The sequence below is a fragment of the Streptopelia decaocto genome (genome assembly GCF_964273445.1).
Source record: "Streptopelia decaocto genome assembly, chromosome: 6".
Lineage (NCBI taxonomy): Eukaryota > Metazoa > Chordata > Aves > Columbiformes > Columbidae > Streptopelia > Streptopelia decaocto.
The window spans coordinates 66,057,914-66,073,389 of record NC_138660.1 but is presented as its reverse complement, the minus strand read 5'-3'; the positions used below and the strand labels follow the sequence as shown (position 1 = coordinate 66,073,389).

The window sequence follows — 15,476 nt, the reverse complement described above, 5'->3', positions numbered from 1 at the left end:
TATTTTGATTACCATAAACCTAAACACAACCATAACTTAATATAGTTAGTTGTGGACCCGTATGAAATAACTCCTGGGAAGAAGGATCAATGGGAGACATGAATGATGTTGGGTGACAGGCTGTGAGTACACGATCTAAACGCAGATATGAACCTTATGCTCTTCCATTTCCAGCTCTATTCCATTCAGAGAATTATTATTTAAAGCATTACTTTGGACTGCTGAAAAAAATTATACAATGATGGCGATTACATGTCATGATGATGCCTACGATAAAATCTAATGAGCAAAATATATTATGGTCAAGTTAGGTTAGCAGACAAAAAACCCAATAATTTATAAAGAAAAGGTATAAATAACTGGGGTGGTCTCATCATATCCATCACTTGTAATGAAAAGAAGGACCAAGTGGGTAGACTTACTGTGAGGGGGTTACATGGAAAGGGAGAGAACATTAAAGTTTATTTGGGTATTCTTACACCCCTTTACCAAATCTGAAGTATAAAATAAATGATTCATTGTCATTTAGTGAAGGCAGAGATTTGAACTGACAGTGCTCACACACAAAAACCATAGGAGAGGAGAACAGGACAATCAAAGCGAGTGAAAACGCCTTAACTACGCCTGCCTACTTTATTCATAGTGATCACCTGCAAAACATCCAAGTATCAAAATAATACACTGCCTGCATATAAGAACTGTGAAATTATAAATGCATTTAACTATGGTTTTGATGCAATAAAATAATTCTCCATTCTCAACTGCCCAGCAAATACAGCTCATATGGTGGGGATCAGAAGGTATCGATTATCACAAAGTATCAATTATCATTTTTCTAAACTAGTGCTATTTGCAGAGGGATTTGCAACTACACTGTTGTGAGAACTCAATCAAATCTTGACATCACCCGTGACTTAAAATACCATTTTTCAAGCACTGTAACCTTACACTAACTCCAAAAGGAACAAAACCAACATGCTACATGAAGCACCACGTTGAATTTAAGGGAGGAAAGATCACACCTTCTCCCAAGTACCGTTATCATAATTCAGTACAGAAATTCAATAATAAATCCACAAAAGATAAAGCACAAATTGTAATCAAAAAGCAGAGGATAACCTGCTCTGCTGTGGCGAGAAATATATTAACAAAGCAATAAAAGCGCTTTCATGACAAGTACATTTCTCTGGGCAGCAGTTTGGAACAACAGGCCCAGCAAATACCTTGAATATACCTGGGAAACTGAACTACACTCAAATATAACTCCACATCTTCCTTTTTTCCACTAGTCTCTGATATATTTTGAGCTGTGTTTTTCAAAAATAGAAAAGTCTTTACAATCTTTGTGGTTAAAAGCAAATTCTTTTTAGTTCGCTGGAGAAAACGCTCATAAGAGCTTCAAACTCTCATGCTGGGCGGTATTAGTCAGTATGTTACAGAGCCCACAGCCACACCCATCATTAACCACCCCGTTTCCCCCAAATATATTAATTTTTGCTCCAAAACATATTACTTTTTTACATACATAGCTGCCTGGACACTATTTAAATTGACTTTTAAAATGAACTATAACTAAGGCTTATTTTTGGGGTAGGGCTTATATTTCGAGCACCCTCAAAAATGCTGAAAATCATGCGAGGGCTTATTTTCAGTTAGGTCTTATTTTCGGGGAAACGGGGTATCAGGTACCTGTTTGCTCACAAGAAAGGTAACTTTCACATTTCTTTTGTTTTAATCAGTATCAAGAACTGACACTCCAAGGATTCAAATATTAGGAAAAAATCCCCAAACTACAGATTTAAGAAATACCGTAACAAAGTCATTTCGACCCGTTTTAGCAGCAGAATCAGCTGTGCCACTCGCATGACACGAGACAGATGCCCACCCTGGTTAAAAATACATACGGCCTCTTCAATAATGTTGGCAGAAAAATTGCTCATTGAAGCAAAACTCTGTCGCTGCACTTAAGGCGAAGCTCTCCGGCTGTATTCTAGTTGAAGATGGAGCAGGTAATACCCGGACATCCTCAGATGGCTATTTCCCCCACTTATTAATGACGTTAAGTAATAATAAATGATAAATCAGGCTGCCATCCGCTTGCTTCCTGCAGGAATAGCCTGATACACTGGACTTCCAAAGCATGAGTTCATTTCAGGCACTATTTTTTTGGAAACTCTACTTCTGCGATAGGGGAAGGACAGACATACAAGTTTTCTTCCTTGGCAGCTAAAGGTTTCCCTCACTAGTAGAAATCACATTTGATGTGTTAAGCAGCACATTTTTAATTCAGACATGAGGCCACTATTCTATATATAGAGCTCTCATGAATATAAAACCAAATTTTGGCAATTTGGACCTAACCTCAATTTCTAATTTATGACCTTATTTTCCATTCCGCTCAGGTAAATGACCACACGGAAGAGTATCTGGTGCGAAGGAAACCTCAAACTTGGAAAACTGCTCTTAGGTTTTGCCAAACAGTGATTTCTAGTCCCATCAGACACCGCTGCTGGGGACAGAACCTGGGACATCTAGAGCAATGGGCACTTGTCCTTTCTCCTAATTAATTAGGCAATTAATTAATTGGGGAAAAAAATCTCTTGATGAATTCTGAGGAGGAGGAAGAAAACGTATCCTGATTTCAACCCACACTTGAGAAGTTTGGGAGTTGAAGAGGGGATGAGCAGCCAAACTTCAGCAGGGAAACGAAAACCAGGGCAATATTCTCCCAGGTTCTGTTCAAGCTGCCTCACAGAAAGGAGTCGGTGTAGGAAAGTCCTCAGCTGGGTAGCAGCTAATTTACAACTGCATTCTGGACAAATCCATCTCCAGCACAGACTGCACTGCCAAAGTATGTTTTCTGGATCTCTTCCAAAACACCATCTCCAACAAGTCAATATTCTAGATGAAGAAATGCATGCAAACCCATTTGCATTAAAATATAGTGCTGCCAGACATCTTCTGAATGCTTGGCCCCAATCCCAAAGACAAAAATCTCCATTGTTTATTCCTTGCCCTTTATAGTTATAACTGTCCATAACTGTAATTGATAGAGCTGCTACAAAAAGGTGCAGAAGGGCACCTGCCTCTGGGAGGCCCACGAGAGCGCTCGGAACTTTCCTGCTCCACTTTCAAAACCAAATCTCCAAGATCCAGGATGAAGATGAGCAGTCCTGGGTTTTTTGACTCGCGAGGGGACCAGGTGCAATGAGAAGACGGGGATGCACAGCGTCAGCAGCGTGACGATGAGGAGAGTTCTGTGAAATAGCTTGGGAAAAAGCAAAGGTTTAAGCTGCACTGAGCGTACAAGAAAAGTCCTTAGCAGGGACCTGTTGTTTCAAACCAAAGCGTAGAGGTGGTGGCTGAACCATCCCTGGAGACATCCCAGGCCAGGCTGGACGGGGCTCTGAGCAACCTGAGCTGCTGAAGATGTCCCTGCTCGTGGCAGGGGGGGCACTGGATGGGCTCTGAAAGTCCCTTCAAGCCAAACTGTTCTGATTCCATGATCTGGAAGTGACTTTGGATGCCCTTTGAGGTCCGTCTTTTATTCAAAGTGATATCTAGACCCACATATTGTATTCATTAGAATTTTCAAAGAGGGCAGGATGACAGAGGATCCCCACACAAACAGGACCACAGTTCTGACCGCGAGTGCGTCCATCAGGCCTGGAGAAGGACCAATGCCAGAAGAAAAGAAGATGCGCCACAGCACCAAAGAGTCGAGACAGTGAACTAGCTCACCCCAAACCCCAATACGAAACGGTCCGTTGTTGCTGTATCCAGGCTCCAAGATGACATTTTGGTGGCTTTTGATGAGAAATATGAAAAGGAGTTGAAAGCTAAAAGGAAATCACGAGGTTTTTTTAACAAGTTTCAAAAAACGTGGTATTTTGAACCCTGGAAACCCACTGCATCATAAATGTTGGCTCAGGAAACAACAGTCCTTAATAATCAGAAGCCCACTACTACTTTGTGGGCTGTAGTACTTTATTTATGAGTATTTTAATTTTGTTTTCTTTTGAAAGCTAATTTATTTTCCTATGTGGATTGTATCTGTGTTTGTAGTATGATCTATGTATTTTCCTAAAATCTCCACTTAAATCATACCAATCAGAAAACGATACAGCAAATAGTATTTTACACTGCATTTCTCTGTAAGAAACTATTCATTATGTATTCTATTATTCCAATAATCTCTATTGCTGGAATTTGTAGGACAAAAATAACGCATAAAACAGGTGCATTAAGTACTCGGGAATCTGAAAGTGCAGGACTTGCTCATTAGTCATTAACACTTAAAACATTTTAAGAGCTGAGAACAAATAGATATTATAGATACCACTTTCTCAATTCTTACTTTTCTGCGTGTTCAATAAAAATGCAGCTAGCTTTGTTTTACAGTTGATATTTTCTTTATTACTTTTAAACGGAGAACATTTGAAGTTTTTGAAAGCCTTGTCAGAAACTCAACCATTAAGTCCTTGGTCACGTAATGAGTTTCTCCAGCGCCCCATCCTGTCCTGGGCAAAACCCGGCAGCTCTGGCACAAATCTCTGTGAGATCCCTTCAAAAAGATCCCTCGGGAATGGAGAACGTTGCCCCGTTTGCCTCACCCTGAGACGGGGAAGGTGTGAAAGTACCAACGATCACTGGGCATTGTCATTACAACTACACCTGAAACCATGTGTGCAACTTCCACGCCGCAGGGTCACCCATCACTGCGGGAAGCCTCCAGAAGCTACTGCAACACTACTATGAAATAAGAATTAGTATCAACTTAGAGATACGAACAGCTAGTTTGGATTAGTGACAACATTGTTATATTAGTGGTTTTAAGAGGATTAACTTTCACAGCAGTTTAATCGCTGATGGAAATGATATGACCTCATATTCCTTAAAAACTGGAGACAACATGTTCTTTAACTATGTATTTCATCACTTACTATAAACTTAGAAACAAGAGCTATACATTTTTATAATTATATTCTCCATTTTCTTTTTGGAATGGAAAAACACCTAAGATATTTATCTGGTATCACATTTACTATAGTGCTTTCAATTCCAAAGAAACCGTAATTCAGCAGTTAACTGCAAACCACTGTCAGTTACTCTCCTTATGGAGATCGCGCATTCCCTTGAGACAACAGAGAAATCACAACAGACCCATAAATGAAACATCCTCAGCCCAGCAGAACCAGTTGAGAACGCAGAGTCCATCTGCACAGGATGTCAACCAGACTGAAGCGCCTGCAATACCCCGTTGATCAGGGCAGTATCGGGGTGTATCGCTGCCAACGGCATCCTGTGCACCATCACGTTTCCCTTCTCTCCACTTACAGCAACCTGTAATGTCGGCCCCGTTCCGAACAGCGGTTTTCTAACTCTCGCTTTAACTGATTATTTAAGGATGGAAATCAGTGAGCGGTACAGCATGCGTCCTGCATCTTTCGAGAAGTCACTTAGTCACAAATGGGTCTGGCAACATTTTGGGAGAAAGGTAAAGAGCGCAAAGCAGTTTCCAGAAAGATTGGGAGTTGCCCACTCGTTCTGTTTAATATTTTCAGAATATGCGGAGAGCTAAATATGTATAGGAAATCTCATAGAATTAATTCAAGTTTTCCTTCACAATCATAACTTGGCTCAATGAATCACAGAAGAGTTTGGGTTGAAGGGGCCTTCCAAGCCCCCCCAGTCCAAGCCCTGCGATGAGCAGGGACATCCTCACCCACAGAAAGTTGCTTAGAGCAAAGAAGACTATTTTTTCTGCATTATTATTATTTTTTACAAATCCTCCATCTGTTATTAAGATAAATCCCTAGAAAAATGTATGGCGGTTAAAACACCAACCAGAGAAGAGTCTGGTCAACTAAAAGACTGTGAGTTACTGGCAAATTCAAATTGTAAGAAAGAAAACAACACAAGAAAAACACAATAAACATTGATAAACAGAGGTAATTTGAAAAGAAAAATCTATTCCACTGCCTAATTTTTCTTCTACTGTAAGCCCCACAGTTGCAGGTATGTTTATGTGATCCTATAGAAGTCTATAATGTCAACAATTAAGCTTTACCGAATATGATTGTGGACGCCTGCTAAGTCAGTGATTCCTTTATGGTCAGAGAATGAGAGTGGTTTTGTGCATAAATCTTCAATAAGGGGTAAAAAGAGCAAATAAATGAGAATATTCATTTCAACGGCAGGGTAGGGAGTAGACTCGACATGTCTCATACTTGGAAATCTCATTCTTCATGTAGAACATCTTCCCTATTCTTTACAGTTCTCACTTGAATAGGAAACTTTTATCTCGCCAAAATAATAACACAGAGGAAAATAAGGTACAATGTTGAAAAGTAGTGCCAGATTGGAAAACCCAGTGATTCCTTACAATCACATCCCACCCCCCAGTGGAGAAAAGTCCCTCTGTATGTTTCTAGAAACACCAAAACCCCAAATCAATACAACATTTCAGTCGGCTTTATAATTAGGAGAGTAGGTGGTTGGCATCCTGTCCAGGGGTGAGTTCAGTTTAATGAGAGACTTTCCTCAGATGGAAGAGGCCCCATAAAGGACGCCAGCCACATACTCTTCTGAATGCGAAGTCAAAAAGTTTCTATTCTGTGATATATAAAAGTAATTTTGAGGAGTAAATCCAGAGGCTTGCAAACTAGAATATGCCACTTTGTTAATATTTAATGTGATATATTCTAAAATACCCCATTTTCTTTGATGCATACGAAAGAACATTACATATAAGTAAGGGCCTGCATTATGTTGATGACTGCCACTGCATCCGACAGCACTTGTAACCTTTTATTCATGTAACATTTTATGCTTTAGGTTCCTTACTTCATCAAAATCTGCATCACTCCCTTCCATCTACAGCATTTACAGTCACAGCTCTGCCACAAGATAAGGGACAATACTTACCCCAAACTAAAAAAAAAAAAACCAAACAAAAAAACAACCCCAAACCCCCCATGTTCACAGAAATTATAATCTGAAGTAATAATGTTCATACCACAGCTCAGTTTTTTAAGGACAAGTCCTGTAGTTTGACCAAAGCAATTCACACAATCCCAGAATGTCAGGGGTTGAAGGGCCCTGGAAAGCTCATCCAGTGCAATCCCCCCATGGAGCAGGAACACCCAGCTGAGGTTACACAGGAAGGTGTCCAGGGGTTGGAATGTCTGCACAGAAGGAGACTCCACAACCCCCCTGGGCAGCCTGGGCCAGGCTCTGCCACCCTCACCCCAAACAAGTTTCTTCTCAAATTTAAGTGGATCCTCCTGTGTTCCAGTTTGTACCCATTGCCCCTTGTCCTGTCACTGGTTGTCACCGAGAAGATCCTGGCTCCATCCTCCTGACACTCCCCCTTTCCATATTGATCCCCAGGAATGAGTCCCCCCTCAGTGTCCTCTTGTCCAGCTCCAGAGCCCCAGCTCCCTCAGCCTTTCCTCACACGGGAGATGCTCCACTCCCTGCAGCATCTTGGTGGCTGCGCTGGACTCTCTCCAGCAGTTCCCTGTCCTGCTGGAACTGAGGGGCCACAACTGGACACAAGATTCCAGGTGTGGTCTCCCCAGGGCAGAGCAGAGGGGCAGGAGAACCTCTCTGACCTACTGACCACCCCCTTCTAACCCAGCCCAGGTCCCATTGGCTTCCTGGCCACAAGGGCCCAGTGCTGGCTCATGGTCACCCTGCTGTCCCCAGGACCCCCAGGTCCCTTTCCCCTACACTGCTCTCTAATAGGTCATTCCCCAACTTACACTGGAATTCATTCATTCAATTCATTCCTCAGGAGACAGAGCTCTGTGCTACAGGCAAAAAGCGAGACAAACTACAACTTTACAAAGGGCAGAGAAGTGGGACACGTCTCCACGATCGTACCCCATGCTGCTGAAAGAGAAAAAACCAAAGGTCGGTCTGATTTGAAGGTAATTTTTCTCTGAGCTGTAATACAATTATTAACAAGACAGTTTCCACTCTGCGAAGGGAAGGCAGTCCCGGATCGCTCCAGCCGACTGGGCAGAAAAAAAGCCTGACTTTGGGGGCTGAGCCTGGCTTTGGGAGCTGGGGCTGGCTTTGGGGGGGCTGAGCCTGGCTTTGGGGGGGCTGAGCCTGGCTTTGGGGGGCTAAGCCTGGCTTTGGGGGGCTTCTTGTCTCCCGGGCTTCCATCCTGAGGTCTGAGCACAACCGCCCACCGCAATTTTGGGGCCATCCTTTGAAATCTCTAATATTTGTGCATTTTTCACAAGGAGCTATAACCAGCCACAACACCACATCCTAACTCTGGTTTTCCCAGCTACACAGGGAGCCAGGAGCAGCCTCAGTTCCACTCCATATTCCCCTTTTTACGTTTCCAAGGATCCACCCAGCTTCTGTTTATTTGTATTTGTTTGCAACATCACTGACCCGACAGTTCGCATTATGTCTGTTAAATCACAGCCTGCTCAGCTCCTGTGAGTCACCGTTCTCCAGGGCAATGTTCCATTCCCAATTACATTACACTGTACTTGCCCCTATTAAAATTGGTATTGGTCCTGCGCACTCCTCCCCATTTAATTCTATTTCACTATTTTCTATTCTGTAAAATTAACCAGTAGAAATGACTGTTCTGAGTGTATGGAAGGATACAGCCTTTGTTTGTCAAATCTACCCTTTATTTGTCAATACGAATATTCTAGACCTTAAGTTACTCATATTTCTGATGTTCTGCTATTTAAGACAGCTTATCTTTATTTCTATTTGCTATGGTTATATTAGCTCCCTTGATTTCCCTTATCAGCTGTATAGAGCTTTTACTCCCAAACATTTTTCACTTGTTTGCATCTCTCGCATCATTTCTGCCTGTTGCATTCATAGCAGGATTTCACTGTTGAATATTCAACACTCACACAGAGATTTTCTACGCTGTGAACTTCTGGACTAACGGCACATTCTGACAGCAAGGAAAAGAGAATAAATAACCAGACTCTATAATAAAATACATCACACAACGACGCAGTCCATTTTACAAACACAACAGACACAGCCAAAGAGAAGCAAAGTGGCTTAATGAATAAATATAAAAGCTGGCAATCTGGATTCTACCTTCGGTTTATGTTTGAGGGCTCAATTAACGAGGAATACAGCGCCAAAGGTTAATAGAAATATCAACATTGCTCATTAGAAAAAAGAAGAGTCTAGAACCCAGTCTGCTGGTAGAAAATGGACTCTGTTCAAAGGAACAGCCCTAAATAATATGGACAGACCTGCTGCTAGCTCTTCCTTTAGGACAGCTGTTATTGAGGGGTGTTTGTAACCCAAATACGACAGAGAGATTGAAATTCTTAATAAAAATTCATTGAGCATGACTGGTTTTCAAGGGCTCAAACGTGGAAAATGGCAAAAGCTTTCTATTGCAGAAACAGAAATGTTTATTTCTGTATTTATTCATTTTTAATTCCGTCACACTCATACTGAAAATCACCTGGAAACTGCGGAAGAAGAAAACAAAAGCTACGACAATAAAATTTGATCCATGTGGTTAAAATATAATTAAAAGCTTCGGCAATAACCAGCTCTCTAATTGTGGTGATTCTCAGTATTTTTTCTCTCAGGAACTATTTTGATGAGTAGCTATTCTGAGTGCTGGCACAGCAACAGCAAACAGATTTAGCAATTAAAATACTTTAAGAAAAAAACCCCACAAACTCCAATACAAATGGATTAGATTCATTCTGATGGGAGGAATTCAGCCCCACGCCGCTGTGACGACCCAGGCAGGACGGGGGACGAAGGGCCTTGCTCCGGGAATAACGCAAAGATAAATGGAATCAGAAACCTCACCTTAAGCAAGAAAATAGGTCTCGAGGCTTCTAGTCATCACAGACATTACTAAAATAATTAAATGCAGGTTGGGTGTGTTTTGCAAGCAGCAAAACTAAAGGAAAAAAAACGCTTCCGTAGTGAGGAACGGAATATGATCAAATGTGTCTTTGCCTATGCAGAACTACCATTTATCATTTAGATTAGCAAAAAAGTGTCAGTTTATGGCCCTATAATTATATCGCTATACCTCCAAGTGGGGTTATATCCATATTAGTACTCCTATACCAATGAGGACCGAACTGGCTGTTTAGGTGGAAACCTTTCTTCACGGGGCCTTGACACGCACAGATTTCCTCTGTCGCGTTGTCTTCTCAAGAGGAAACGCAGTTTGTCCAAAGACCAGGCCTGGCGACGCAAGGAAAGGTGCTGATGAACTTGTCTTTCTCCGGAGAGCACGTTAACGCGCTCCAGTGCTGCTCCCCATGGAACTCAACAGAGGTGGAAACCCACCCAGCTCCTGCCTGAGGGGTTCTGAGGCTGCTTAGTGGGCCGGGGAAGCGAGCTGAGGGAGAACCAGACCTCTGCTCTGCTCCAAAGAGAGCGCAGAGTCTCAGAAGAGACAAACTGCGTCAGGAAATCCTCCTCTCCGTCAGCGAGACAGGGCAAACCAGCCACGCTAGGATTAACAGCTGCTTGCTTGGGACACAAACCAACAATAAAGCCAAGGAAAAGAAAATAAAAAGATCTTATTTCCCCAGGAATGGAGAGAAATCCTTAAAAGTCACCAGAAACTGTGACCGGCATGATATTAGAAACTTCTTTTTATATAATTCAGTTTTTATATTATTCTGTTGTGTATTTTAAAGAATAAACAGCTCTCTTGGAGGAAGCTCAAGAACACGTAGCAGGTTCTTTCTTGGGCCGATGAGCCAGACCACTTGCACGCTTACAGTCGCTTTCTCTGACCGGCTGCAGCCCAGCTACCATCGCGTCGAACACGCGCTTTCAAAGTTAAGCGAGCCCGAAGACTGAAATACCAAATGGAAGGTTTTCTTTCCACTTAAGAAATCAACATTGTACCATCTTTCAAAACTGCATACTTTGTTCAACCAGTAGCAGTTAAATCAAATATACGTTTTTGAGCTGTCTCCCTTTGCTCTTTAAACAGCAGCACACCTGTTTCCTCTCCCAGTCTTCACTGATGAATAAACCAGGAAACCTCTCTACCTTCTTCCAACCGAATATACATTTCGTTCAACCATTTAATTACCAGCTTAATAAAGCTATCATGATAGAGGCAAACACAGACTTGTTGCTCCCTTGCGTTGTCCCTGAAAAAGGTTATTTTGTAAACTTCTGTACTCCTGGTATCCGCTTGGATCTCTGATAACATGGGATTTTTAATGCGAGCAGTAAAGAGCACGTGTGCAGCCTGGCCAAGGGCTGCCAGGTGAGCCACAGCTTTCTATGGCTGAAGTAGCTGGGCATGTTGCAAAGAAAAATGAGTTTATTTGGGCAGGTGAGCAAAGCTGAGGCCTGACTATGTACAGAAGTGCACGGATTTTATATACACAGAGCATGGAGAAGTTACTAAAAGCAAGAGTTGTCACGGGAAGGAGGCATGGGTGAGTTTGTTCAGGAAAAGGAAGATATATTGTAGTCTACCACTGTCTTTTGCTTATCCATTTTATTTTTGAGTTTCAGGATACCAGCATGAAATAGGCAGATTTTTCATGTTGGCAAACTCAAATTTAAAAAGTGGATATGTAAAAGGAACCATTTAAAATAGTCATCATATATTTCCAAGCGGTCAGACATAGGGGCACCCTTTTAGAAGGCAACGTACCTGCTTCAGGACTGGTTTGATTACAGCTGCTAACAATGCTGTTTGGTATCGCTGGAGTGGAGGACGCCTGGATTCTCGACGGAGGTGGGTTCGGATGTAACGAGTTTCCTAACGCCATTCCTGACTGCCCCAGCATCCCGCAGCTCCCGCTGGCCTGCATCTGATTGATCAAACCTGCCAGATGGTTGGTGGTGCCCGGGCTGGTGCCGTGCCCAAAGTTAGTGTTTGCGTTCTGGCAGTGCACAGCTCCCCCCCGCAGCGGCAAACCCTGCGCCAGCGAGTTCTGGAGGCTGCCAGAGTTCATACTGGTGTCTGCAAAATGCATCTGGTTACCAGAGCAAGGTATTTGAGTATTTGAGCTCCCACAACTGGTGGAACTATTGCTGCTCACGTGAGAGCTCTGACAACTCATGGACTGAAGTAGCTGGGACATAGAACTGATGGGAAAGGAGCTTTGACTTTGCTTTCTTGTCAAATCAGATCCAGCTTTGGAAACCCCAGAACTGTCCAACTGAGACTGTCTCAGCAAACTCAACACCGTGGTGGTCGGCTGCTTTCTTTTTCTCAGCGGGTCTTTTTGCTGAGACATCAATTTATCTCTCAGTGCTGCTCGGCCGCTTTGCCCTTCAGTCGTTGGTAGAAGCACGTTGGCTGCAGGAGGGAACATGGTATTTAAAGTGCTGTGTCCTTCGTTGTTGCCACTGCTGGCAACAGGTCCAGAATTGCTACTGCTATTATTGTTGTTACCAGCAAGTTTATTTTGATTTGCTAGCTGTGCTTTGGCTGCTGCTGAGAGTAAACTACTTGCTGGAAAAGAGGCAGCGTTGTGCTGGTTCAAGATCTGATTTAAAGGCATTCCCAGCAATCCAGGCTGACTCTTCAAGGAACCACTTCCAGCCGATGCAGTAGAAAAAACTGCATTGTTTGGAGGATTTAGTACATTACTCATTCCAGCAATTAATGGGTTAGGGATGTCCTTGTATTGATTAAGTCCATCATGCTTGGTGGAAGGGCTAGATGGCATAGATGGTCTCGGTGACCCTATTGTTGACCTTGGGGACCTGGGGGGAACCTTAATACCACTACAAGATGACTGTGGTCCTACTGGAGGCAGCAGGAAATTTCCATGATCTGATGATGTGGAAGAAGAACGTGATCTTTGGGGAGAAGCCTCGATCCTTCCGATCCCGGAGCCCATCATATGAACTGGGGACGTGACTGGCGAAGGAGAGAGGGAAGTTGAAGCAGAATGTTGAACTCTTTGAACATGAGTGCCGTGGTTCATGTGACCGGGCTTGACAGTTGGCAAAGGAAGGTTACTCGGCAGAGGGACGACAGCAGGAGGCATGCTTACATTCATCACAGGTACCTGAGAGTGGACGTTTGAATGGAAAGTAGTTGGGTTAATGATAACGGGATTCTGATTCACCGGTTTGCTAGGAATAGGGTCAAGTATGCCAAGTGGATCCTTTTCTGATGTTAATGGCTTTTTCTGAAGAGCACAAGAAGGCGGTGGAGGAGGCGGGGGTGGGCCCTGGGGCGGTTTATGGTGAAACATTGCTCGCGGTATTTCCATACCAGTCGAAAAATTACACATGGGTTTTTTCATTACTGGGCTTTTTGTGGTCAAGGTTGGGGAAAGAGGTATGTTAGTCCTTCCAGCCATTGCGCAGGATGACTGTATGGGGGAACCATGTAGCATTACTGACGGTGGAGACAGAGGTGTCCTGTTCATGTGAATAGGGCTGGAGTTGGGTGCTCCATGAAAACCGGGATTGTTCCTTGTGAAAACATCAGGGCTTCCAAGCGGGTCAGTCCTAGGAGAGATTGAGCCATCTCCGTATATCTGGGATCCCGATGAAGCTGGACTGGGCATCCCACCGTGACTGCCACGATACGGAGACTTCTGTCCAAGTTCATTACTACCCAATCTCTGCCTAGGATAGACAGAATGAAGTTCTTGTTGCTGGCTTCCAGCCATTTCTTGCACATAAAGCCTACCCATGGCATTAGATGCCCCTATCATCAACTTGAAAGGAGTCTTACATTCTGGCATCACAGAATTTGTAATTCCTTCATGTGATTTATTCCTCATTGATCTTGGAGTTGCCGCTCGAGTAGGAACTACTGGAGTTGCACCTGAGAGCAAAAACACAACAATTACCGTTTTGAAATCCAATATCACGCATTCCAGTGCAAAACTACCGCGTGCGAACGTACTCATAAAAGCCAGAAAGCCTTTTGGCTAAACTTTTGCCTCCACAGAAGTAACACCCGACTCACCAAGAAGTTGCTGGACCAGTGCGTGCTGCCTTACTACAGAGCGCAGCTGTACACACCTTAACTCCACAGCCCTTTTTAAGACAGCATAAACACGGACAGCTTTAAGTCTTGTGTTTCTTAAGTCTCAAGCACACTTGCTACTTGCTACCTACATTAATTTATTTTAGCATGCTCCTTCTGAAACATCAGTTCTTGTATATTTTTTATAAAGCCCCTTTTTGTCTTTTTCTCCTACCCATCTCTCCTCCAGCGTCCTGCTCCTGCATCTCCAGCATCACTGCTGCTGTCGCAGGGAAAAGGAGCCTCTGGCACCATCTATTGAGTACAGGAGGAACAAAGCCCAACAAGGCGTTAGGCTCATTTCTCCTGGCCCTACAGAGAGGAGGGTCCTGCCCCAAATGCCAGCCCTGGGGAGGATGGATGGGGAGCTGTGCCACACGACCTTGGCCCTGCTTTAGTTCAAAAGGTGAGGACATACATTATATTGTGTCCTGTATTACTTTACCAAATTAAGGCTTTTCCTGCAGCTTTTGCACCAAGCTTTGCTTGGGCTGAAAACGCTGAAATCAAGAAGGGGCTCACTTCTACTTCTGGTTTCAAGATAAAGGCCCTGGGGATATTTGCGTACGCAGACACGTGAACTCCTCTGCAATTGAAAAAATCCCTGTAAATTCCAGTTTTGAGACTAGAGCTTCCGACAAGCACAAGATGACTTGTTCTGCCCGCTAATTTTAAAACATGTATTTCAGTGTTTTGCTTTAGGAACAGCATCACGAGCAGCTCCCAGCCTGGCGGCCTTTGTGCCAGTTCTGCTGCTCTGGGAATCCGTAATTCAGCTTGCAGAGCGAGCTCAGTAAAGGAAAATGAATGTGCTCCTGGCGTGCAGGCTTTGAATACGAAAACGTAAACCTGAGTAACGAGCTAACGATGTCATGTTCAAATCAGTTCAGAGGTGCCTTTAAATACCGCTACTCACAAGAACCCGATTCCGTTGTTCCCTTCAGCCCGGCCCTCGGCCACAGATGGCACTGACAATCCTGCCTTCATCCTATTTGCTCAACCAGTTACATCACGACAGAAACAAACATATTACCTTTCCCAAAATACAACCAAAGGCTCATTCAGGGGACAAAGCTCAAGACTGAGCTGTAAAACAAAATATGTACGAGAACTCTCACCTTGAATGCTGGACCTAAGCAAAGGGTCAAATGTAAATGCGCATAAATGAAAAGGCAATTTATTGGGAAATTTTCCTCTTCTCTTAGCGGACAAAATTCTGATCAACAGAGAAGGCAAAACCACAAAAATATGACTCGTATCTCTAATATTTAGCTGATTTTCCCTCCTTCATTTTGCTAAGTTTTTGAAAGTATTACTAAAAAAGAACACAAAATAAAGAATATGGAAAATGCATAGTAATGTTGGATATAGCACTGCTCATTTAGAAAAAAAAAATTGCATTGCGAGAAACAATTGAAACAAAGCTTTAAAGTCATGAATAGCGATTTCAAAATGCAAGAGCCCATCAGTACTATGA

At 43.2% G+C, this 15,476-nt stretch overlaps 1 protein-coding gene across 8 annotated transcripts in view; it reads right to left on the bottom strand.

Moving 5' to 3' along the window:
• Nucleotides 1–15,476, bottom strand: part of MBD5 (methyl-CpG binding domain protein 5) — a 127,965-nt gene that overhangs the window by 22,492 nt on the left and 89,997 nt on the right. For all 8 annotated transcript variants that reach the window (XM_082057242.1, XM_082057244.1, XM_082057245.1 and 5 more), the window contains one exon: nt 11,657–13,795. In XM_082057242.1, the coding sequence (XP_081913368.1) occupies nt 11,657–13,795 (2,139 nt within the window). The remainder of the gene's footprint in view (nt 1–11,656; nt 13,796–15,476) is intronic.